The following is a 19,892-nucleotide window of genomic DNA, read 5'->3' on the forward strand; positions in this document are numbered from 1 at the left end:
AAGAAGTAAAAAGATAAATAATTTTTTTTTGCTCAGTATTTGTCAAAAGGCCTCAAAGTGGTAAAACCAATAAAGTGTACACGCGTTTCTTACTAAAATAACACGGCCCAATATTGCGGTTGAAGCTTGTGAAGTAACGGAAAAAGCTCGTTATTGCAAGATTAACTTGAGGGGTCTTGTCTATTGGTAAAAAGAGAGATTGTGAAAGAAATGAAAAGCCAAAGAGAGACTGTGAAAAAAAAAATAATGCCTCAAAGCTGACGGATTTAGAAGTTAACACAGCCTCTTGAGAGTCTATGCAAAGATTTTTTGGGAAAGAAGTAGTTCGGACTGTTGGGTGGACAACATAAAAAAAAGCTCCAGAGGCTTAAGAGAAATGAGAAGCAAAATTTTGATATCCCCCGCGGGGTTTTTCTTCCCAATGTTCAATGTACATTTTTTTATTTCGCTGTTTAGGCCTTATTTATTTATTTTTATTAACTGGTTTAAGAAGTGATTTACATACGGTGCAGACAAGGGGGTAATATCTAGAAATTTTGTGATAATCCGTTAATTTCCATCATGAATATTTCTTGAATTTCGCGACTGTCTAATGATCAGTCGATGAATATTTTGTTAAAACAAACATTTATATAATTATTTTTAATGCTCTATTAATGTTTTATTAAAATTACAAATTTCTAAAAAAATACAGAATCTTGTTAAAAAGTACAGCACTGTAATTAATATTTAAATTCAAAGTATTTACTTTCATTGCAGAATAGTTATAGAAATTCAATAAAATATTTGTTAAAGTTACAAATATTTAACTGGTGCCTCTTGCACAATTGAACTTTAAAAAAAAATCAAGTAAAGCACGTCATTTTGTTAGAGAGACATACAACAAAAAGACCAAAAACTATTCCTTGCACCGATCTGGAAGCATTACTGGATGAAGACTATAAGATTAGCATTCTAACTATGTTATCACACTTGCACATTAAAATTTTAATATGACTCACATTAATTGTCGCTGGTGAGAGTCCAAATGTGTAATTTGTGTGTTTGAACCATTTTATATTCAAAATTTGATCTATTTGTTGATAAAAAGGTAGACTTGGCCTGCAAAATTTGATATAAATTGATTTATAGCATTAATGCGAAAAATTAATGCGATTTTCTCTTTAATTTTTTAATGTGAAAAATATTTATGCTTTAGGTAAATTTAAACTTATTTTTGCAGGCCAAGTCCACTTATTTATCAATAAAAAGAAAAACCCCAAATATTAAGTGACTCAAAGACACAAATAACATATTTGGACGCTCACAAGCGACAATTAATGTGAATCACATTAAAATTTTAATGTAATGTAGGTGGTAGATGTGTCATATTGTTCTTGAAGAAGAGGTAGTTTTTGATCTTGTTTGAACAGTTTTATCGCATCCGGACGGAGTTTCCCTCTCTGATAACACATCAATTTCTGTTAATTCCCTGGTTTTTTATTATTATCTTTTGCAAAATTTAATTATTGAATTATTAAAAATTCAAATTTTTTATGGATATTGTAAATTACCGCGATAAGTCAAACACAATCGCTGCAAAAGTAACTTCACAACATTAATCTCTGTTTAGATATCTCCCCCTTGGTCGAATATTTGTGCCAAGTTGAAAAGTACTTCTTTGGTGATCTTTTATTGCCACCACGAGGGAATAATTAGTTCATGCCCAGCAAAATGTACTCAAGCATTCTCCCGGGGAAAATAAAGAAATTCAGGAAGCAGCAAAATTTCACGTGTGATGCTGATACCATGCTCAAAAAAAAAAAAAGCATTCCCTGGGCCAAAATAAATTTGTCTGTCCATATAGGGTGATGGTAGTTATTACAAAATTATTCAGTAAAACCAAATTTGGCCTTTTGCACCGTCAGTTAACTTCTTTTTTTCCGCCTCAATCGACTCTTCGGGCCAGCCCTCCCCATCTTCCTTAATCATATTTGATTCATGAAAAAGAAGACAGGAAGGTTAACTCTTATTTTTTTCTTGTGTGTAACTTTTTAACTTTCTTAAACTTTGCGTCTCGAAAAACAGGAAAAGAAAATTTTGTGCGAGGCGAAGAAACGATGGCAAAAGATGGAAAATAATATGGTTGAAACACGCAATTTTTGTGCGGTACTTTTAAAATATCAGTTTCATTTAATTCAATCATGTTGATTTATTTTTCTCCCATCTCGTCAGGGAGCTTTTTTTTCAGGCCCCAACTTCAACTTCTTGGCATTCACAAATGCAATTGCCAGAAGATTCCAATTGATACTTTGGGGATCATTCACAAATTTTCTCATATTCTCTCTTCAGCTCCTGAAAATTGCATCAAATTCAAGGTGAACGCATTTTTTGGGATGATATACTAAAGAATTATAAGTTTTTTGAGTATGAGAAAACCTATGAAAACATCTTTTTACATTTTAAAATTTAATGATTTTAAAATAAATTTTACGACCCAATTTACCTTAAGAATATTTACTAGAATACTTAGTACATCCTGAGTTCGATGAATTAACACTAAGAACGTTATTGTCGCGGATAGTAATTTACTCAAAATAATAACTTTCATTAACTCGTGTAGTAAGCCAAAATTATTTATTCTATATAAGGATTTCCACTAAATGTCTCATTGTAGTTTCTGAAAGTTACGAAGAGTTCTCCGTGAGTTTTCAAATTACTAACTGTTCCCAACTGTGTTCAAATGCTTAATGAGTTCCTCATAGTTATCCCCGAGAGGTTTCTGTGTCCGCAGAGATTCCCAATATTTTTTTTTAAAAAATTGAGTTTCTGACAGGTTTAAATAGTGTTTTAATTTTTTTTTTATAAATTGTCCTGAGTTCCCAAATCTGCTCAATAGGTTTATAAGGATTTCCCTAAATTTCCCATAATAGTTTTCAAAGGTAACCAAAAGTTCTCCGTGTATTTCTCAAATTGCTAAGTGTTCCCAACTGTTCTCAAATATTCAATGAGCTCCCCATAGTAATCCCTGTGTAGTTTCTATGGTCTCAGAGACTCCCTATGATTTTTTTTGTAAATAATTATATATACTAGAAGGGAACCGGAAATCGCCGGTGAAACCGAGTCACTCTTGGAAAAACGACAATCCTTTCCAAAGCTTTCGGCTCGGTCTCCAAGCTTTCATCACTGGCTGGAGTAGAAAGAGATTCTTCTTTATTTTCTTTTCAAAATAAAAATTTTTGTACAACAATTTCACACTTACTCAAATCAGTCGGATTTTTCAAAACAATAATTATATATAAGTTTCTAATTGTTTGTAAAAGTGTCTTAAATTTCTAATAATTTGTCTTGAGTTCCCAAATCTGCTCAATAGGTTTCTCAAGACTTCTCCGTGTTTCTTTTTAAATTACTAAGTGTTCCCAAGGGTTCTCAAATATTCAATGAGCTCCCCATAGTAGCCCTTGCGTAGTTTCTGTGTCCACAGAGATTCCCTAAGATTTTTTGAAAAATAATTATCTATAAATTTTTAAGGGTTTATCAGGTTCTCAATTATCAAAACTGTTCCTAAGTATTCCACAAGTGTCTGTAGCATTTTTCGTGGATATTTGGGGGTCCTCGGGATTTAAAGCGTTTCCAAGAGTTTTAAAGTTAAATGTCAAGTATTTCTGACAGGTTTATAAGAATTCTTACTGGGTTTATTGGATTCCTTATATGGGCTTCAGACCTAAACCTTAGCCACATGGCTTAACTGCTTAAATTTTTTTTGTCAATTACAATCTTTTTGGAAAAATGTAGCTTGGGATTGGATTATTAAAGACGACCCGAGAAGCAAAATAGCTGCCTTATAGAACAAAGTATTAGACAAGTCTTCTAGTGCACTTTTAAAAGACTTAAAGTGAAAATTTTCTGTTGAAATTCCTATAGCAGCTCTTAAGATCCTTAAGAGTGCGCCACTTTACTTATAGTAATCTCAGTGATAGAAGTAAGAGCGTTATAAGCAAATAAAAAGATTTTTAGTTCTATAGTGTCTCACTTAGGAAATTCTACAAGACTATTTTAAGAAAAAATTGCTGCTTGGGGAATGACCTATTAGGTCATAAAAGTAATAAAATTGCTGGTTATTTAGGATTTTGAAATCTTCAGGGACTGAGCTAAACCTCTAGTTTGAAGACCGTTTCAGTCTTTTAGTATTCCTTGTGTTTCTAAAGCATTGCCATGAGTTTTCAAGTGTTCCCAAAAGTTACTTAGGGTACAATGAGGTAATTTGGAACTATTTACAATTTGGAACACTTGAGATTTTCTCACTGTTTCAGATGAACAAAGAGAAAACAAATACCGCGAAATAGAAGAAAAAGATGATTAAGAAGAGAAGAACAGATTTTCTTCCTTTTGAATCTCTGAAATAGAGAAAAAATCTCAAATGTCCCAAATTGTAAATGGTTCCAAATTAATTCATTTTACCCTAATGATTTTTTGGCCTGAAAGTACCAATGTTCTCACTTGTTTCTTAAGTTACTCAACCTTACTAGGTCAAGTACTACTCGATGAATTACCCCTTATGCTTAAATCGATTTTTCGATTTTGGTACCAAATGTAAAGTTAAATTACATAATAATAAGCCTCAGTGCCACTTAAAAATAGAACGAAAAAGACCTATTTTTAAGGTGTTTCAAAGGTACCCCACTTCCCCACAAAATTAATGTTACTAAATAAAAAAATTAGAATGTATAGCAAATAAACTTTTTTAGGAAAACCTTTAATAAGCTTAGTCGCTTCCTAAAAGGTTAACTCTGATTTTCTAATAAGGTTTAAAAGACAATTCCAACTCTTCTAAATTAGCAATAAATTTTTTATGATCACTGATTTTGCCAATAAATTAAATTGCTCTTTAGATATTGTCTGAATCTTTAGAAAGTCTGAAAGTCTATAAAGATACTCACAAAGTATTTGTTCTCCCCGAATCTCGCCTGGAGAGTCTTCATGACGGCATCCTCAGTGAGGGGACCGGGCAAGTGAATGAGATCCTCCATCTCGATGGGTGAGAGCTTCTTGGCAGGTGTGATGGCATTGGTGGACAAATGGAGTCCTGGCAAGATTCCTGCCGTTCCCGGACTTCCTGTTACGCCGCCTCCCAATCCGTTCATCTTGAGCGACGGCGCATCGATAAGTCCGCGTCTTGGTGAGGTGTTCTGTGGAATGTCTGCGGATGAAGAGAGGCATTTGGTACCAGCATACTTTACTGCCGAGACACAATTTTTTTTTTTAAATATAAACTGTCTCTCTTGCTGGACTTGTCTTAAAACAAGCCCCGGACAAGCGAGTTCTTTGAACTGCAAATTTTCTGCCCGTGAATTTCGACTGTTGCGCATAAATCTTATCGGATTATGATGGTGTGGATGCAAGAGGCATCTCTCCGAATTGAGATATGATGACATTCACATTGAATGAATTGTCCGAGGAGAATCGCGCCGACAATCCGAAAGTGACCATTAATTAATTTGATATGTGACCCACTTAATTTGCATAAAAGCCACTAAACTGATAAATTTTTACTTCTTCTTGAGGAAGGTGACTTTTGAGACTACCATCCCACATCTTTCTCTGGGAGGGTCCTATTTGGATTGCACATAAATTAATACACAGTTAAAAGAAATACAACTTTAATTTATTGAGACAAAAATAAAGAAAACGATCTGTTTAATATAGTTCTAGTCCGGAAAGAAGAGTATTTATTTAGTCAATACTTGGGCTGAATTCATTATTAATATTTTTCAATTTTTTTTAATTATGTAACTTGCAGGAAGCATAGTTGGGGTCACTGAGTAAATTCTATCAAGAAGTATTTTTAGGCCACGCCCCTTTCGTGTCAAAGCTATAGAGTTAAAATTGTTGCATATTTAATGAATAATAAATTACAATGATGTTTAACTTCACTTTAATTTAATTTTTAGTTTTAACAATATTTAAAGACGAAAGATACAGTTTACAGATTTGGGTGGAGCCAAGCGCCTGGCAAGTTGGCCTTCTTATATGGAGCTATTTGAAGCCAATTCCTAAATTGATATCGGACTCAGCACACGGTGCTCCAAGGAAAAAAATTATTTAAACAAAAATTTAGTATATTTATCCATCCGTACGGAAAGGTACCTTATAATACGGAAAAACCTCTCACTTTTTAAATATTTAGCATAACGATCACGAGTGCAGAAAAATTCCTATACGCATTTGTATGTGAAAGTAAGAAATAGGCTTCAACTTTGAAGGCCACTCGCCGGGGACTAGGGTGGAGCCAATATTAACAATGGGTGGAGTTTCAGAAATTCTGTAATAATATATTTTTCCTCTCTCCCCAAAGATATTGTTATTAATTGTTTTAACATTTGCATTAATAAATTTATGTAAAAAATTATTTAAATATCATAGAGGGCGTGGCTATTATTTCTCTAAGTCATGGAGTTTGATACTGTAATAGATTTCTAGCTTTTCTTATCGATAAAGTCTGAATGGAATCTTCTTCAAGGCTTCAAAGTACCAAAGAAAACAATTGTCACTCTCAAAAGGAACACTACCGCTTGCTTTTGTCCTTTAACGGCCTCTCATCTATGACCAGTTGGAAATTCAATTGAAGCCGAAAAGTAGTGTTCTTAGTGAGTTTGACAATTGTTCTCCTTGGTACTTTAATGCACTGAAGAAGATTCCATGCAGGGTCAAAATTTTGTCTGAATAGAGTGAAATAGGTACTTTTGGCCCCGCCCAAAGCAATCTTTTGTGTGGCTTATCCAAGATGTGCAATATTTCTCATTAATTATGCATTGTAAAATATAATAAAAATAGTTTGTCGTATCTCTTGAAGTGGGCGTGACCTAAAATTATATTGGCGGTAGCTTACTTAATCTGTCCAATAATGCAAAATATTATAAATGTATAATAGATATTTTCTAAAAAAAAAAAAAGAAAAAACTATACACTTCTTGGCATTACAAAGATCTTCCAAGACAGAAGACACAATTATATATTTGGGTGGTGTCAATATTACCAAATGGGCGGAGCTTATACAAAAGTCATGAAAGTATATATTTCTTGTCTCCACAGATATTGTCATTAATAACTTCTTAATTTTCATTAAAAAAAAACCTCAAAAATTTTATTATTTTTCTTAATTTAGAAAATTTTGAAAAGTTGGATGCTTAAGAAATAGTTCAACTTTAAATGCATTTTAAAACTTTGATTTTATTATTTTCTTCGCATCATAGAGGGCCGATCCATCTCAAGACGACCGAGAAAATCGCAAATCGCAGATTCATGGTCTTAGATGTTTTTGAATTTTACATATGTTAAAGTACACGATAAAATAATATACCCCTATTTTTTTCGCCCAAAAAAATTCCTGGCTGGAGACACATGGCGTCAAAGATGGCGTCTCGCGCTTCATTCGTCAATTGAGATTTTTGGCAAATATTTCAAAATGCTCTATCTCGCGAACGGGTTGAGATTTTTTCTTACTCTTTTTTTTATTTGAAAGATTATTTTTATACTCTTTAAAACGATATATTTGTTTTCGTATTATCTGCTCAAGTTTTTTTGTAACCGTCTTTTAATTCTTTTTTGAAAAAAATTAAAAAATAATTTTTCTCAAAAACCCCATTCTCAAAAATTTTCAGTTTTTTGCTGTTGATCAGTAACATTGAGTACTACATTCCATGAAAAGGCGAGCTTCCACTTTTGCGCTTATTTTTTTAAAAAAAATATTCAAATTTTAACAACATTTTCAAAAAAGGAAAAATACCAGTTAAACTCAAAATTTTGAGTTCAATTTTTCAGGGAATATTGTACTCCACAATACTTATAAACAGTTGAAAAATCAAAATTTTTCGATTTCCCGTTTTTGAAAAAAATATTTTTTTTGATTTTCAAATAAAAGTGCCTTTTTAACGTTTAATTTTAACGTTTGCGAGAGTAAAACGTCAGAAATTATCCGAAGACTGACAAAGTTTTCCCCAGCAATTTTGAGAATTTCCACAAAATCGACTTTTAGAAAATGATTCATAAATCACATTTCTTTCGAGATAGACGAAAATAGTCTTCTGCATGTTGTAGAGCAGTAAATTTCCCATAAGAATATGCTCATTATAAAACGTTTAAGTTTTCTCAGAGCTCGTGAAAGAATTAAATATTAAATATGCGTTTTGACAAGTTTTGTCCCAGTTTCCCCTACTACTACAAATAGTAGGATTATGCACTTGGCGGGATTACTTAAATACAATTATGCATGTTTGCCTACCTTTGGAAACTGATTTGTCAAATAAATTTTTGAAATACCCCTAAATGTATGCAATTTTTTTACACGGAGAAATTTATTATTAATCGTTTATTGTTATCGTTTATTATTAAAACTTATTATTAAAAAATTTAAATGGTAAATTCGGAAAAGTTAATCAAAAATTCGGTACTAATGGCCTCTACACATTGGGAGAAATTTTTGCCAAAAATTTCTTTTTTGAAGGAAATTCCCTGCAGCGTTGTAGGGGGAAACGTCAAATTTCTGTCAAAAACGCAATTTTTGACGAAAATTGCTCCCAATGTGTAGACACCTTAAGAGCTTCATAGAACTTCTTTCCTGGGCCATTCGATGCTCAGTGGGCTTTAATATTGCCCTGCTGCTGCATATATCACGAAAATTTGTCATATGACATTGTCATAACGTTACAGAATACCCCTATTGATAACGTAACTTCCTAAGTCGTCTTATCTTTCTATCCATTTTTTTTTACTATTCTTTAAGATACCTTCACAAGAATTTATCCAGTAAAATAAAGAGTGTCTTTTATTCCAATAAAAGCCATGGAATTATTTCAATTATGTCAGACAAATGGGCTTTGTACTAAGACTACTGAAATTGTGTCTGTTATATTTTTCCTTTTCAATAAACGTATCATTCAATAAACTGGCAAGATTACGAGATCAGAAATTGCCCGGTAATTGCAGATGAAAGTCCAAAAGCAAAGCCTAAGTAATTGTAAGCAGACTTACGCGTAATTTATCATCACTGTCCTCCACCATCAATTATGTTTCGTCTGAGCCGATAAAAACATGAAAATGCCAATTTTATTCAACATAAAATACACAAATTGCATAATATCGCATTTTGAGCCACACACAAAGTATATTTACAAGTACTTTGAATGCGCCAATGATACTCAAAACACTCCGACGTGCTTTAAATATTCCACCATCTCTTGCCCCAATGCTACATAAGAAAATTTAATAAATCGCACCGATATCCGCCAGTACTTGGATGAAGTTTGTAAATGGTATCCCAAAGTCTATGTGTTGCCCAGCAAAAACAACAATAAAATAGTCGAGTGATTTATAGTGGAAGGCTGGAGAGTTTATGGGCACGAGTTAAGTGAACTGGATTAAATTTCTGTCGCTGCCTTCTTGGCAAAATTGCGCACTCTGAAAAACTGGATTTTCACCTCCTTATCCTCTCCATTCAATATATATTTCGTATGAAAATAATAAGTGCACTTCTTGACCACAATATAAGGCAGAAAACAGTATGTCTCACGAGGTACATTAAAAGTGCAACATACAAGACTAAAATTGGTGGTTTTATGCAGAACAAAATATTGATGTGTCCTATTACCTAACCGCCAAAAAGGTTGAATTTTCAGAGAAAATCTTCGCCATTCTCTCAAAATTTCCAATCTCGTTCAAGACAATGAACAAGAGAATGACTTTTTGTTCTAACTCGCGTGAAATTATGGAAATGCCAGAGGATTCGAGTGTGAGGGCGAGATGGTTGTGAAAAATGGAGTCATTAATTCTGTACATATTTTACCTGGCATTTGGTGAGGCAGTGGATGTGGTATTGAGGTATTCCTTGGTGAAACTATTGGTACACTGCCGCTATTTCCCTGTGGCAAACACCCGGATGACATTCCGTGGATCTGCAGGATAATTAAACAAAAATTAAAAAAAATGCAAAGTAAATTTGCAAAGTGAAGAGTCTATCAATTTAATCAAAATATTTTTTACTAGGCTCGGAGGAACGTCTGTCCGACAGGGAACCCCTATTGACACTTTTGTCAAAATGTTGGAAATTATTTAATGTGTCTAGTAAAATATAAGATAACGCTTTTTATAAACAGAGATGTTCAAATTTCATATCCCAAATGGTACAGACACGAGTTCTTAAAAGTGTCAATAGACGTTCTTTTCACCCTATATAAGGTAAAGTACCCTTACTCGACCGGGTTCCTCTATTCGACCGGTGGGTCAATTTTTGAATATTTGATGGTGAATTTCATCAATTTCTATGAATTTGTCACTGATTCGTATTATTTAAAGAATAATTGACCTATTAATGTTAGATCATACACAAAATATTATAGCAAATATAATTAAATTGAATAAATAAATCTACCGGTTGAATAGAGGAACCGGTCGAATAAAGAGTACTTTACCTTACTTTTTCCTCAGTTTGATGTCAATCAATTTCACTTTCAACTCAAATTTGAAATGTAAAGTGATTAGAGTTGTGATTAAAGATTTGCATTTTACTTTGCTAAAAAAGAATATCTTGCATATAAATCTGACTTGAGTAATGGTGCTGTTACAGTGAAAATTGAACATGGTATTTAGGACTTTACTGTTCTCAAATGCTTCTGCATTATGGACTTTTCTATGTGTTGATTCCTGTTTTGACTATTTTCCCCAGTCTTCGCCGTGTTCTAATCTAAAAGCACCAAATAGTCGTGACAAGAACCAGCACAAAGACAAGTCGATAATGCAGAAGCACTTGAGAACAGTAAAGTGCGAAAAATTTTGTTTACTTTCACAGAAATAGCACTATAGGGTGAAGTCTACACTTATGAATGTCATACACTTATGGACAGCGTGCAAAAATCTTACGTTCTTATGTAAAACACATTTCGAAAAGTTATAAAATTATTAGTTTATGATTTAATTAACAATTTTTTTTTTGATTTTTGGAAATGTGTTTAACGGAAAAACTTAAGATTTTTGTGTTTTCCATAAGTGTGTATAACATCCATAAGTGTAGACTCCACCCTAATGGTCCTATTCTAGTGAAAAATTAAATGTGTTCATGCGCTTCTGCGTTATCGACCTCTTTTTGTATTGATTATCTTTCACGGCTGTTTTTCCCAGACCTCATTTTCTTTCAAGAGCACCAAACTGTCGTGACAGGAACAAACACAAATGGAAAGTCGATTATCCAATTGCAGAAGCACATGAGAACAGTCATGTACTAATAGAAATGTTCAGGAATAATATCTCCCTTTTCACCTTTCATTAGAATAGCAACAATATTATCCTATTCCAATAAGAAATGAAAAAGGGAAATCTTTCACATGAATATTTTTTACTCAGAAGCAGTAAATAGGAGTTGAATCATTTTTAATAACGGATTTTAAGATCAAAGGTTTTCTCAACCGCATGGTATCATATTTGGACTCTAAGAATAGTTTTGGAATTCCTGAGAAGCCAAAACCAATTTCAATCGGTTACGAACCGGTAATGATTCGGTTCATAACCGGTACCTAATTTTTGACCGAAAATTAATTTTATTACTCTTAAAACTACTTTGTAGCATTTTTTTTTATTTACCAATCGGTTGAAATCGGTTTAGAACCGGTAAACGGTAAATGATGCGAAAGTTCTTTTGAGGTACAGTCCCCATAGCAAAATTCCGCGGAAATTCCAGTGGAAAACTAGCGTCCAAATTGCAAAACACCGCGGAATTTGACGTAAAAATTCCACTAAGTTTTCCATGGAATTTGGAGCCGGAAATTCCATTGGAATCATAGCTCTCCATGGAATTTCAAGTATGAACTACTGGAATTCCAGCGTTGAATTCCGCGGTGTTCCGCGGAAGATTTATATGGAAACTCACACGTGAAACGTCCGCGGGATAAGCTGGAAAATTATATGGAAATTTCCAATATCATTCCGTAGGGTTTTATATGGTTTTTTCCACTCTTTTATTTCCAAACCTTCCGCAAACACTTTTAGTGACTCCTGCGACGAATTATAATATAATTAATTATGCGACACTGCGTTTCGTGTACATAATAGTGAAGTGATTACATTAAATAGCTCGCCAACCTAAAATAATACTTACTTTATATCATATAACATGTATAACATCTCTTTTATGAAAAAAAAGTCTTTTTTATAAAATAGTGTTTTATTGTCTAGTAATTTGTTATCGCTAGTTCAGTAAAACTTATTAAAATTCCCGTGATCTTTGCTATTTCTTTAATATTCGGAAGTAAAATCACGAGGTGCATGTGACAGCTTAATTTTTTCTCCATTTTATTTAGTTGGAAAAATCCACATAAATTTCGCGAACATTCCATGGATATGTTCCACAGAAAAAATCCAGCATAAATCCATCAAATTTTCCTTGGAACCTATTATGGGAAATTCTTATGGAATTTTTCAAGGAAAAATACTGTAAAATTCCGAAGAATTTTTCGTTTGTTATTCCTATTCCGCTTTCTTTTGCTATGGGGGTATCTTTAGTCACGAGTACGGACATTTCGCAAAGTATGAGACGCTTTGCCACCCCTTTTTATTCAAGAATAATCATGAGATTTGTCCGCCGTTCGGTCTCAACTATGAACTTTTCAAGAAACTTAGAAAATCAGTATACTCCCTCCGTTCCGAAAACAGTCCTACGTTTGCTAGTGCATTTTGTATAAAAACTGCACGAACTACTAATTTTTCTAGGAACAATTTTAAGAATTTGTGAAAAAGACAAATTTTAATTCAAATTCCAATGAAATGTCAATTGAAAGCAGATGTCAGTTAAAATGCTGTACTTTGCAAATTATTTGCAAAGTGCATAGAAAATTTGGAAAAGTAAAGGAAACCCCTATGAAAATTTAAAGAATATCACCTTAAAACTCAACAGAAATCATAAAATTTGTTATCGATGATGATAAACTTATTTAATGTACACTAAGAGAAATCCAAAAAAGTTAACATTCCGGAAATGTTAATTTTACCCTGCATTATTGATCCTAAATCGTTGTAAATATTACGCATTTTAGGTGTATTAGGGGTTAAAGTTACACTTTTTCATGTTAATTTTACCCTTAAAAGGGTGTAAAATTAACATTAAAAAATGTTGATATATTTTTACACCTAAAAAGTGTTAAAGTTCTGAGGAAAAAAAGTTAATCGCATCCTCTTTTTTTTCTCAGTGTACTTTCACACTGAGATTTTTTCCGTTGTTCGCTATATTTTTTCGGTGCTTCTGAGACCGAAAGCTCTAGACAAAAAAAGTGTGTTCATCTTAAGGTGAGCTTTTTCACTGGCGAACATTAACAAAATCAATTAAGGTTCATTGAGAAAAAAAAAGAAGGTGCGATTAACTTTTTTCCTCAGAACTTTAACACTTTTTAGGTGTAAAAATATATCAACATTTTTAATGTTAATTTTACACCTTCTTAAGGGTAAAATTAACATAAAAAAGGGTAACTGTAACTCCTAATACACCTAAAAAGGATAATATTTACACCGATTTTGGATCAATACTGCAGGGTAAAATTAACATTCCCGGAATGTTATTTTTGACTTTTTCGGATTTCTCTCACAGTGAACACTGAGCAGTATTGGTTTACTCTGCAGTATTGATCTGAAATCGGTGTAAATATTACCCCTTTTAGGTGTATTGGGGGTTAAAGTTACCCTTTTTCATGTTAATTTTACATTTGAAAAGGTATAAAATTAACATTAAAAAATGTTGATATATTTTTACACCTAAAAATGTTAGTTATGAGGAAAAAAAGTTAATCGCATCCTATTTTTTTCTCAGTGCTCCAATGATGTATCAGAGGGAAACTTTGTACTTTGCAAACAATATGCAAAGTGCAAAGAAAAATTTGAAGAGTTAATGAGAATGCCTGTAAAAGCTCAATAGTCTTTTTACCTTGCTTGAGCCATTCAAGTGAGCATTTGGTGCTGTGGTTGTTGTGGCAGTGTTGACACTGTTGGCCCCCACAACACACCCTCCAGCTCCCGTGGCAGCCGGTGAGTTCAGGGCGGTCGCAGTCTGACCAACATGGAGTCGATTGCGCAGAGTCACGAGTTCAGTGCTGAGACTCTTGAGTCGTTGCTGCAAATGTACAGCCTCGTTGGACGATGATGCGTCTGTAAGGAAAAAAATAAAGTAATACTGTGATTAGAATATGCTGCATTTGTTGTGCAACAACAAAATAAACCACTTTTAATTATTTCCGTCCCAAATAATTTTCCCAACATTGACACCGCACTGAAATGCTATATACCTTCCCCATGTTATTGCCTATCATTTCCCGCGCAAAATCTATTTTACTTCATGTGGTCAGATGTTTTTGATGCTGGAAGAGAGCATTTTGAGACACGCATCCGACTAGCAACATGATATTCCAATATATTTCTGAGAAGAGAACAAATTGCACTTGTTTATCGAGAAAGGGCACGATCAAAAGGATATGACATGGAAATCATGGCAGACAACATGTAATTATATTATCACTGGTCAGTTGTTTTACGACTCAACGGATATTTCTTCGGGTGTTGTGTTAAGAACTTGGACTTTTCACAGCATCATCCACAACTCAAAGTCAGCCACACAAACACCTCATCTTCTCCTGAGATATTAAATTCTTTTGCATCAGAAGAGGCAGAAAGAGAGGGATGAAAGTATATAGTGGAGAGAGATAAGACAAAATAAAAAATAAAAGCATGACACAAACATAATTAATATCATGTGCCACACATAATAATTTATAGCATGCGATTTTGAATTTAATCATCATTCCTCTGGATCCGTTTTATTTTATTGCAATTTTCGCCCTTTTCGCGCATCATCGAGCGCACTTCTTTCATCTCCATCCAATACATTCACCTTCCATGTGTCCTTTCGCACAACAATTTTAGCACTATTATAATTTCAATTCAAGCATTTATCAGCCCTCTTAACAAATCGAAAATGGAATTTCTGTGATAAAATACAAAAGAAGAAAGCAAAACATTGACAACATGAACTAAATAGGTGCTTTCCATTTGTGAATAAATCATCAAAAGGAGTCGCTTAATTGCACAAGATGATGGACAAATGAGCTTTTTGCATGAAGATATGCCATTCAACATTTAAAATATTCAAATGATTGCAAGGGCAATAAACGTTGTTAAATGCGATGTTGTTAGTGTAATTGAGTGATGTAATAAAACTATTATATTAATTGCATTTAATTACAAGTAACATTAGGAGATGAAAATGAGTAGAATACATTTTTATTATAATGCAAAAAAATATATTTGACGACTTTGTCTTCTCATAAAGTCTTGGAACAATAATTAATTTAATTACAGGATACAGATATTACATTAGCAGGAATGTTATGTTCTATTTTAGTTCTTGTAACATCTCCCTTTTGAATTCCACTTTTCAAAAACGTCAAGAAATTAAATTTTCAACAGATTCACTTACTAATTGCTAATTTAGATTTAAAACCTTACATTTCAATCAGTTACATATTTTACAAAAATAGTAAATTTAGTATTTAAATTAATTTAAAATGGGGTAGCTTTGAACAGAATCCAATTTTTAACTTTGATATTTCCTCACTATTTCAGATGGACAAAGGAACAGATCACAAAGAAGTACTACTGAATATAAGGCTTGTACTTCTTCGTAGTCTTCTTTTTCTCTTTGCCTATCTGACCAGTAAAAAATTTGCATAGAAAAAATATATCGTAAAATAGTTCGTAAATGTTCGTGAAAACACGGAAGAAATGTTCGTAAAATCTTGTCATTTCTTCATAACATTTTGTCAGCCAAATAAAAATGGACAAACTTTTACAAATTTTATAATGAGTCATACGATTTACATGCTTTTTGTAAGTCCGCAGTAGGAATTCAAAACAAATTCAAACATTTCAAAACAATTTTACAAAAAAAAAATCTAAAAATTAATAATTTCAAAAAACATAAAAAGTCATTTTCAAATGTTCATTAAAGGAAGCTTTTTAGCGGAAAGTTATTGAAATCAGACCAAATAAATAAATGACATGCTCAGAAAATAAAAGTTTACAAAAAAATTTGTAGCTTTACAACTGAATTGTAACTTAGCATAATTGCAAACAGTTTTGTAAAGCTACAAAAATTGGAAGTAAAGGGCTGTAGGGTAAATTAAGCTAATTCAAAACCTGTTCCAAATGGAAACTTTTCCCTACTCCAAATGGAAACATAATTTTTTTCCATGATAAATACTGTATTAAATTTTTATTTATATATTTTCTATACGTCAGTTTAGTTATTTAGTTAATTTTGCTCCAAATAAAGCGAAAATCAATTCATATTCACAAATTTTAATTTATAAATTTTTCAGAAAAATTAAAAGTGTACTTTATCACCATCGCATTTTTCATCAATTAACCATGTTTTCCAATGAAAAACACAATAGGGTAATTGTTCTCTATTCGTTTTTTTTTACATTTATGTAATAATTCTGGCAAAATTATGTAAAATTAAGTGTCAATCTTTATTGTTAACAGTACGTGAAGTTTTCAAATGAAATAATTACCTATTTCGTAAACAAAAAGGATTTTTCTGAAGTGTCTGCAAATGCTTCAATTGGAAACACCAGAAATATGATTTTTTTGGAGAGGTTTTCTTATTGTTTTAGATGGAAAAGGAGAAAAGACCAGGAATAAGAACAAATCCTACACTCAAGAACCACTCAACAAGGTTTTGGAAGCCTTTCGTCCCGGTTTCACTTACAATGTTTGTCTCCAATTAGAAAATTTCCCTTGTCTTCATTTGGATTAATTTGTTTCCAATAGAAGCAATTTGAACTTGTGTATTTTTCTTGTATTTAAGAAGTTTTCAGATTGTATTTAAAGAATTTTCACTAAAGAGTAACATTATAGAAAAGTCAAGGAGCAAATTTATGTAATTCTCTTCAAAAAAATATGAACTTAATGTGTTAAATCTTCTGTCAAAGTTAAAGCGTCTGGAAATGGTTTTGAATTAGGACATTTACCCGAAATCACTTATTTGACAAATCTTTTACTATACAGAAAATTTTTTTTCGTAAATTTATTCGCAAACGTTTGTGAATCTCTACAGGGGATTTACTAAATGCTCGTAAATCGTATTACCCAAAAACACGTAAAGGTTCGTGCCATTTTTCACAAACTTTGTTCGTAACATGATCACTTGACTAACATTTTTTTGTTCCTAATCTAAACGATTGTGTACTTGTGATCAAAGAATGCTACTAAATTTGAAAGACCGGCTATACCCAGATCCAGACCACCTAGACTAAGATTCGTCCCGAAGTGCTCTATGACTGTAAATGTTTAGCAGATACTAAAGTCGGGAGTCATCCTGAAAGATAGGGTGCGCAATGAGCATGTAAGGGGCAGCATGCGCGTGGATAAAATTGGCGATAACCTCGAAGAATCACAATTATAATGGTATGGCTATGTGATGCATCGCCCAGAGGACCAGAAAGAGGATTCCTAACCACACCCAACAAAACAAAGCTCCTGGCCACCCTCTATTCTTTATATGGATATTGTAGAAGACATAAAGGTCAAACGATTCCAGGTACTGAATTCAGATCTTCAGCGACCCCCCTTAAAAGTCAATTTTCATTAGAAGAAAATTAGAATACCACACTGTCATATGCAAAGTTCATCTGAAATTCCACGTCATTTTAATAGCATTGTCCTATCTAAAAGTTCGTTGAATGTGGCAACATTTCTCTCCTGATGAATGCTCAAGCATGCCTCAAAAGCAATCTCAAAACAGTCACAGATATGGCAAAGTGTCTTGTGCAGTCTTCAGTACTGCAATTCCATTCACGTGATGATTTATGAATGGAATAGTTTCCAGAAATGCCATTTCAACTAGATCTCGCAAAGATGCTTTTCTCTCAATGTGTCATATAGAGTAGTGCATTGAATATCGTGTCAAAAGGCGATAAATTGCATGCCCCTCCGAGATGCAAAGATCGTCCAAGTGTGGATAAATGAATGTGAAAAAGGTGATTGAAAAAGGGCGGGAAATGTATGTTGTGTATAGAATAAAAGAAAGTTCTTATTTTTGGGCTTGAAAAGAGACGACCAGAGAGAAGAAAATAAGCACTTGTTCCATTGGGACTTGGGGAATTGCAATCATAAAATTAATACTAAAAATCATTAGTGGCAAATGGACATAACTGTATCTGACAGTGGTAAGATGTTTATATAAATGAACCACGGTGAATTGGTCACAAAAGTATACTTTATTTCATGTCCATGCACATAAATATTGGCTGCATTTGTGCGACACGATTGGGATAATAAAATTTCCCACCCATGGGGCGGAAGAGGAGGTACAGACACCAAAAGCCATTGGAAAACATGCTGAAGGAATAATTGAGAGACGAGGAGCGTCACAACATCCAAAGATTCTTTCAATATTGTATGAACCCGAGCTTGGGAGAAAATGTACGCAACATTCCTACGAGACTTCTTTTAAAGTATTCCAAGATAGAGACAGTGATAAGATTGTGTGAGCTTATAAAAGCTGTGATTCTACGAATGAAACATCGATTTTTATGTAAACTTTATGAGAATTGTAAACAGTAAAAACAAGATCATGGGCACTCAATGGGTCAAGTGGTAGAGCACTCGCTCTATGATGCAAGTGTCCCGGGTTCGAATCTGCTTTAGGTCACAAGGAATTTTTCTGGCGTTAAATGTGTTCGGATTGCATCCAGTGTGCTTCACTGCACTTGATTCCACGGGCATGGGACTGACAATCTCATCCCGTACAAGAAAAAAAAATAATAATGCATGTCTAGAAATCCCCTTGTGGGAAGGCCATGTTCCTTCATAAAATGTTGTGCTAGCAATATCATTATTATTAACCCATTCAGTCAATGTATCAGAAATACTTGAGATAGAATGTTCATATTTTGGGATTAGTTTCCAATAGGTTAATAGATGAGTTTTTTTGAAAAGAAAAAAATTTTATCCATTATGGGGCGCGGTGAGCCGCCCTCAAACACGCGTCTTAACGGCCACTTAATTTAAATTCTGTGCATTAATTCATTACAAACTCTATTGATTTAGATAGAGTAACTATCCAAGAAAACACAATGGCAACCAGAATTCAAATCAGGAAAGAGGATGAAGGCCAATTTTAACAAATTCGACGGGATGTCGAATTTTCCCTCTGCCATTTTGGGTAAAATTTTTGCATGACTTCACGCGAAGCGAGAAAAGAACAACAAAATGTATTTCCATCTCTGTCGGACTATTTTTCCAAAGTAATTGAAGGACTAAAGTAACTAAAAATCCATTCCCGATAGAAACTCGAATATCAATTACCCTGGAATAAATCATCTAAAACCACTCAATTTGCGTATACTGTATAATACCATGGTAAGGAATGGGTTAAAACAATATCGAAACTTAGGGTTCTATAACGACTTATCAAACGATATTTAGTGACGTCTCTCATAGTGACGACTCACGAAACGCTCATAAATTGTACAACCCACTAAAAGTTCGTAAAAGTTTGTACTTTTTAACAGACATTGGTTGTAACAATATCATTTAACAAACATTTTTCGTTCTTTTACAAACACTTGTTCGTCAATTTAAAAAATCGATTTACAAACTGATGTTCATAAAATTTTGTAATTTGTTTGTAAAGTTTTGTCAGGCTAACAAGAATGTGTGAACAAACGTTTGTAAAAGAATGACAAATTCTCGTCAAGTGGTCATGTCACGAACAATGTTTGTGAAAAAAATATTATACAAACTTTTACGAACGTTTTTTTAAGATTCCACTAGGAATTCACAAACATTTACGAACAATTTTACAAAATATTTTATCTGTG

General features: G+C 33.1%; 1 protein-coding gene across 1 annotated transcript in view; it reads right to left on the reverse strand.

Moving 5' to 3' along the window:
• The window catches only part of LOC129806153 (unconventional myosin-IXb), a 79,103-nt gene that overhangs the window by 30,508 nt on the left and 28,703 nt on the right, over positions 1–19,892 (reverse strand). Inside the window, exons 2-4 of the mRNA XM_055854530.1 lie at positions 13,940–14,160; positions 9,821–9,929; positions 4,920–5,179 (exon numbers count right to left, since the gene is read on the reverse strand). Of these exons, the coding sequence (XP_055710505.1) occupies positions 4,920–5,179; positions 9,821–9,929; positions 13,940–14,160 (590 nt within the window). The remainder of the gene's footprint in view (positions 1–4,919; positions 5,180–9,820; positions 9,930–13,939; positions 14,161–19,892) is intronic.

Source organism: Phlebotomus papatasi, chromosome 3 (assembly GCF_024763615.1).
Source record: "Phlebotomus papatasi isolate M1 chromosome 3, Ppap_2.1, whole genome shotgun sequence".
NCBI lineage: Eukaryota > Metazoa > Arthropoda > Insecta > Diptera > Psychodidae > Phlebotomus > Phlebotomus papatasi.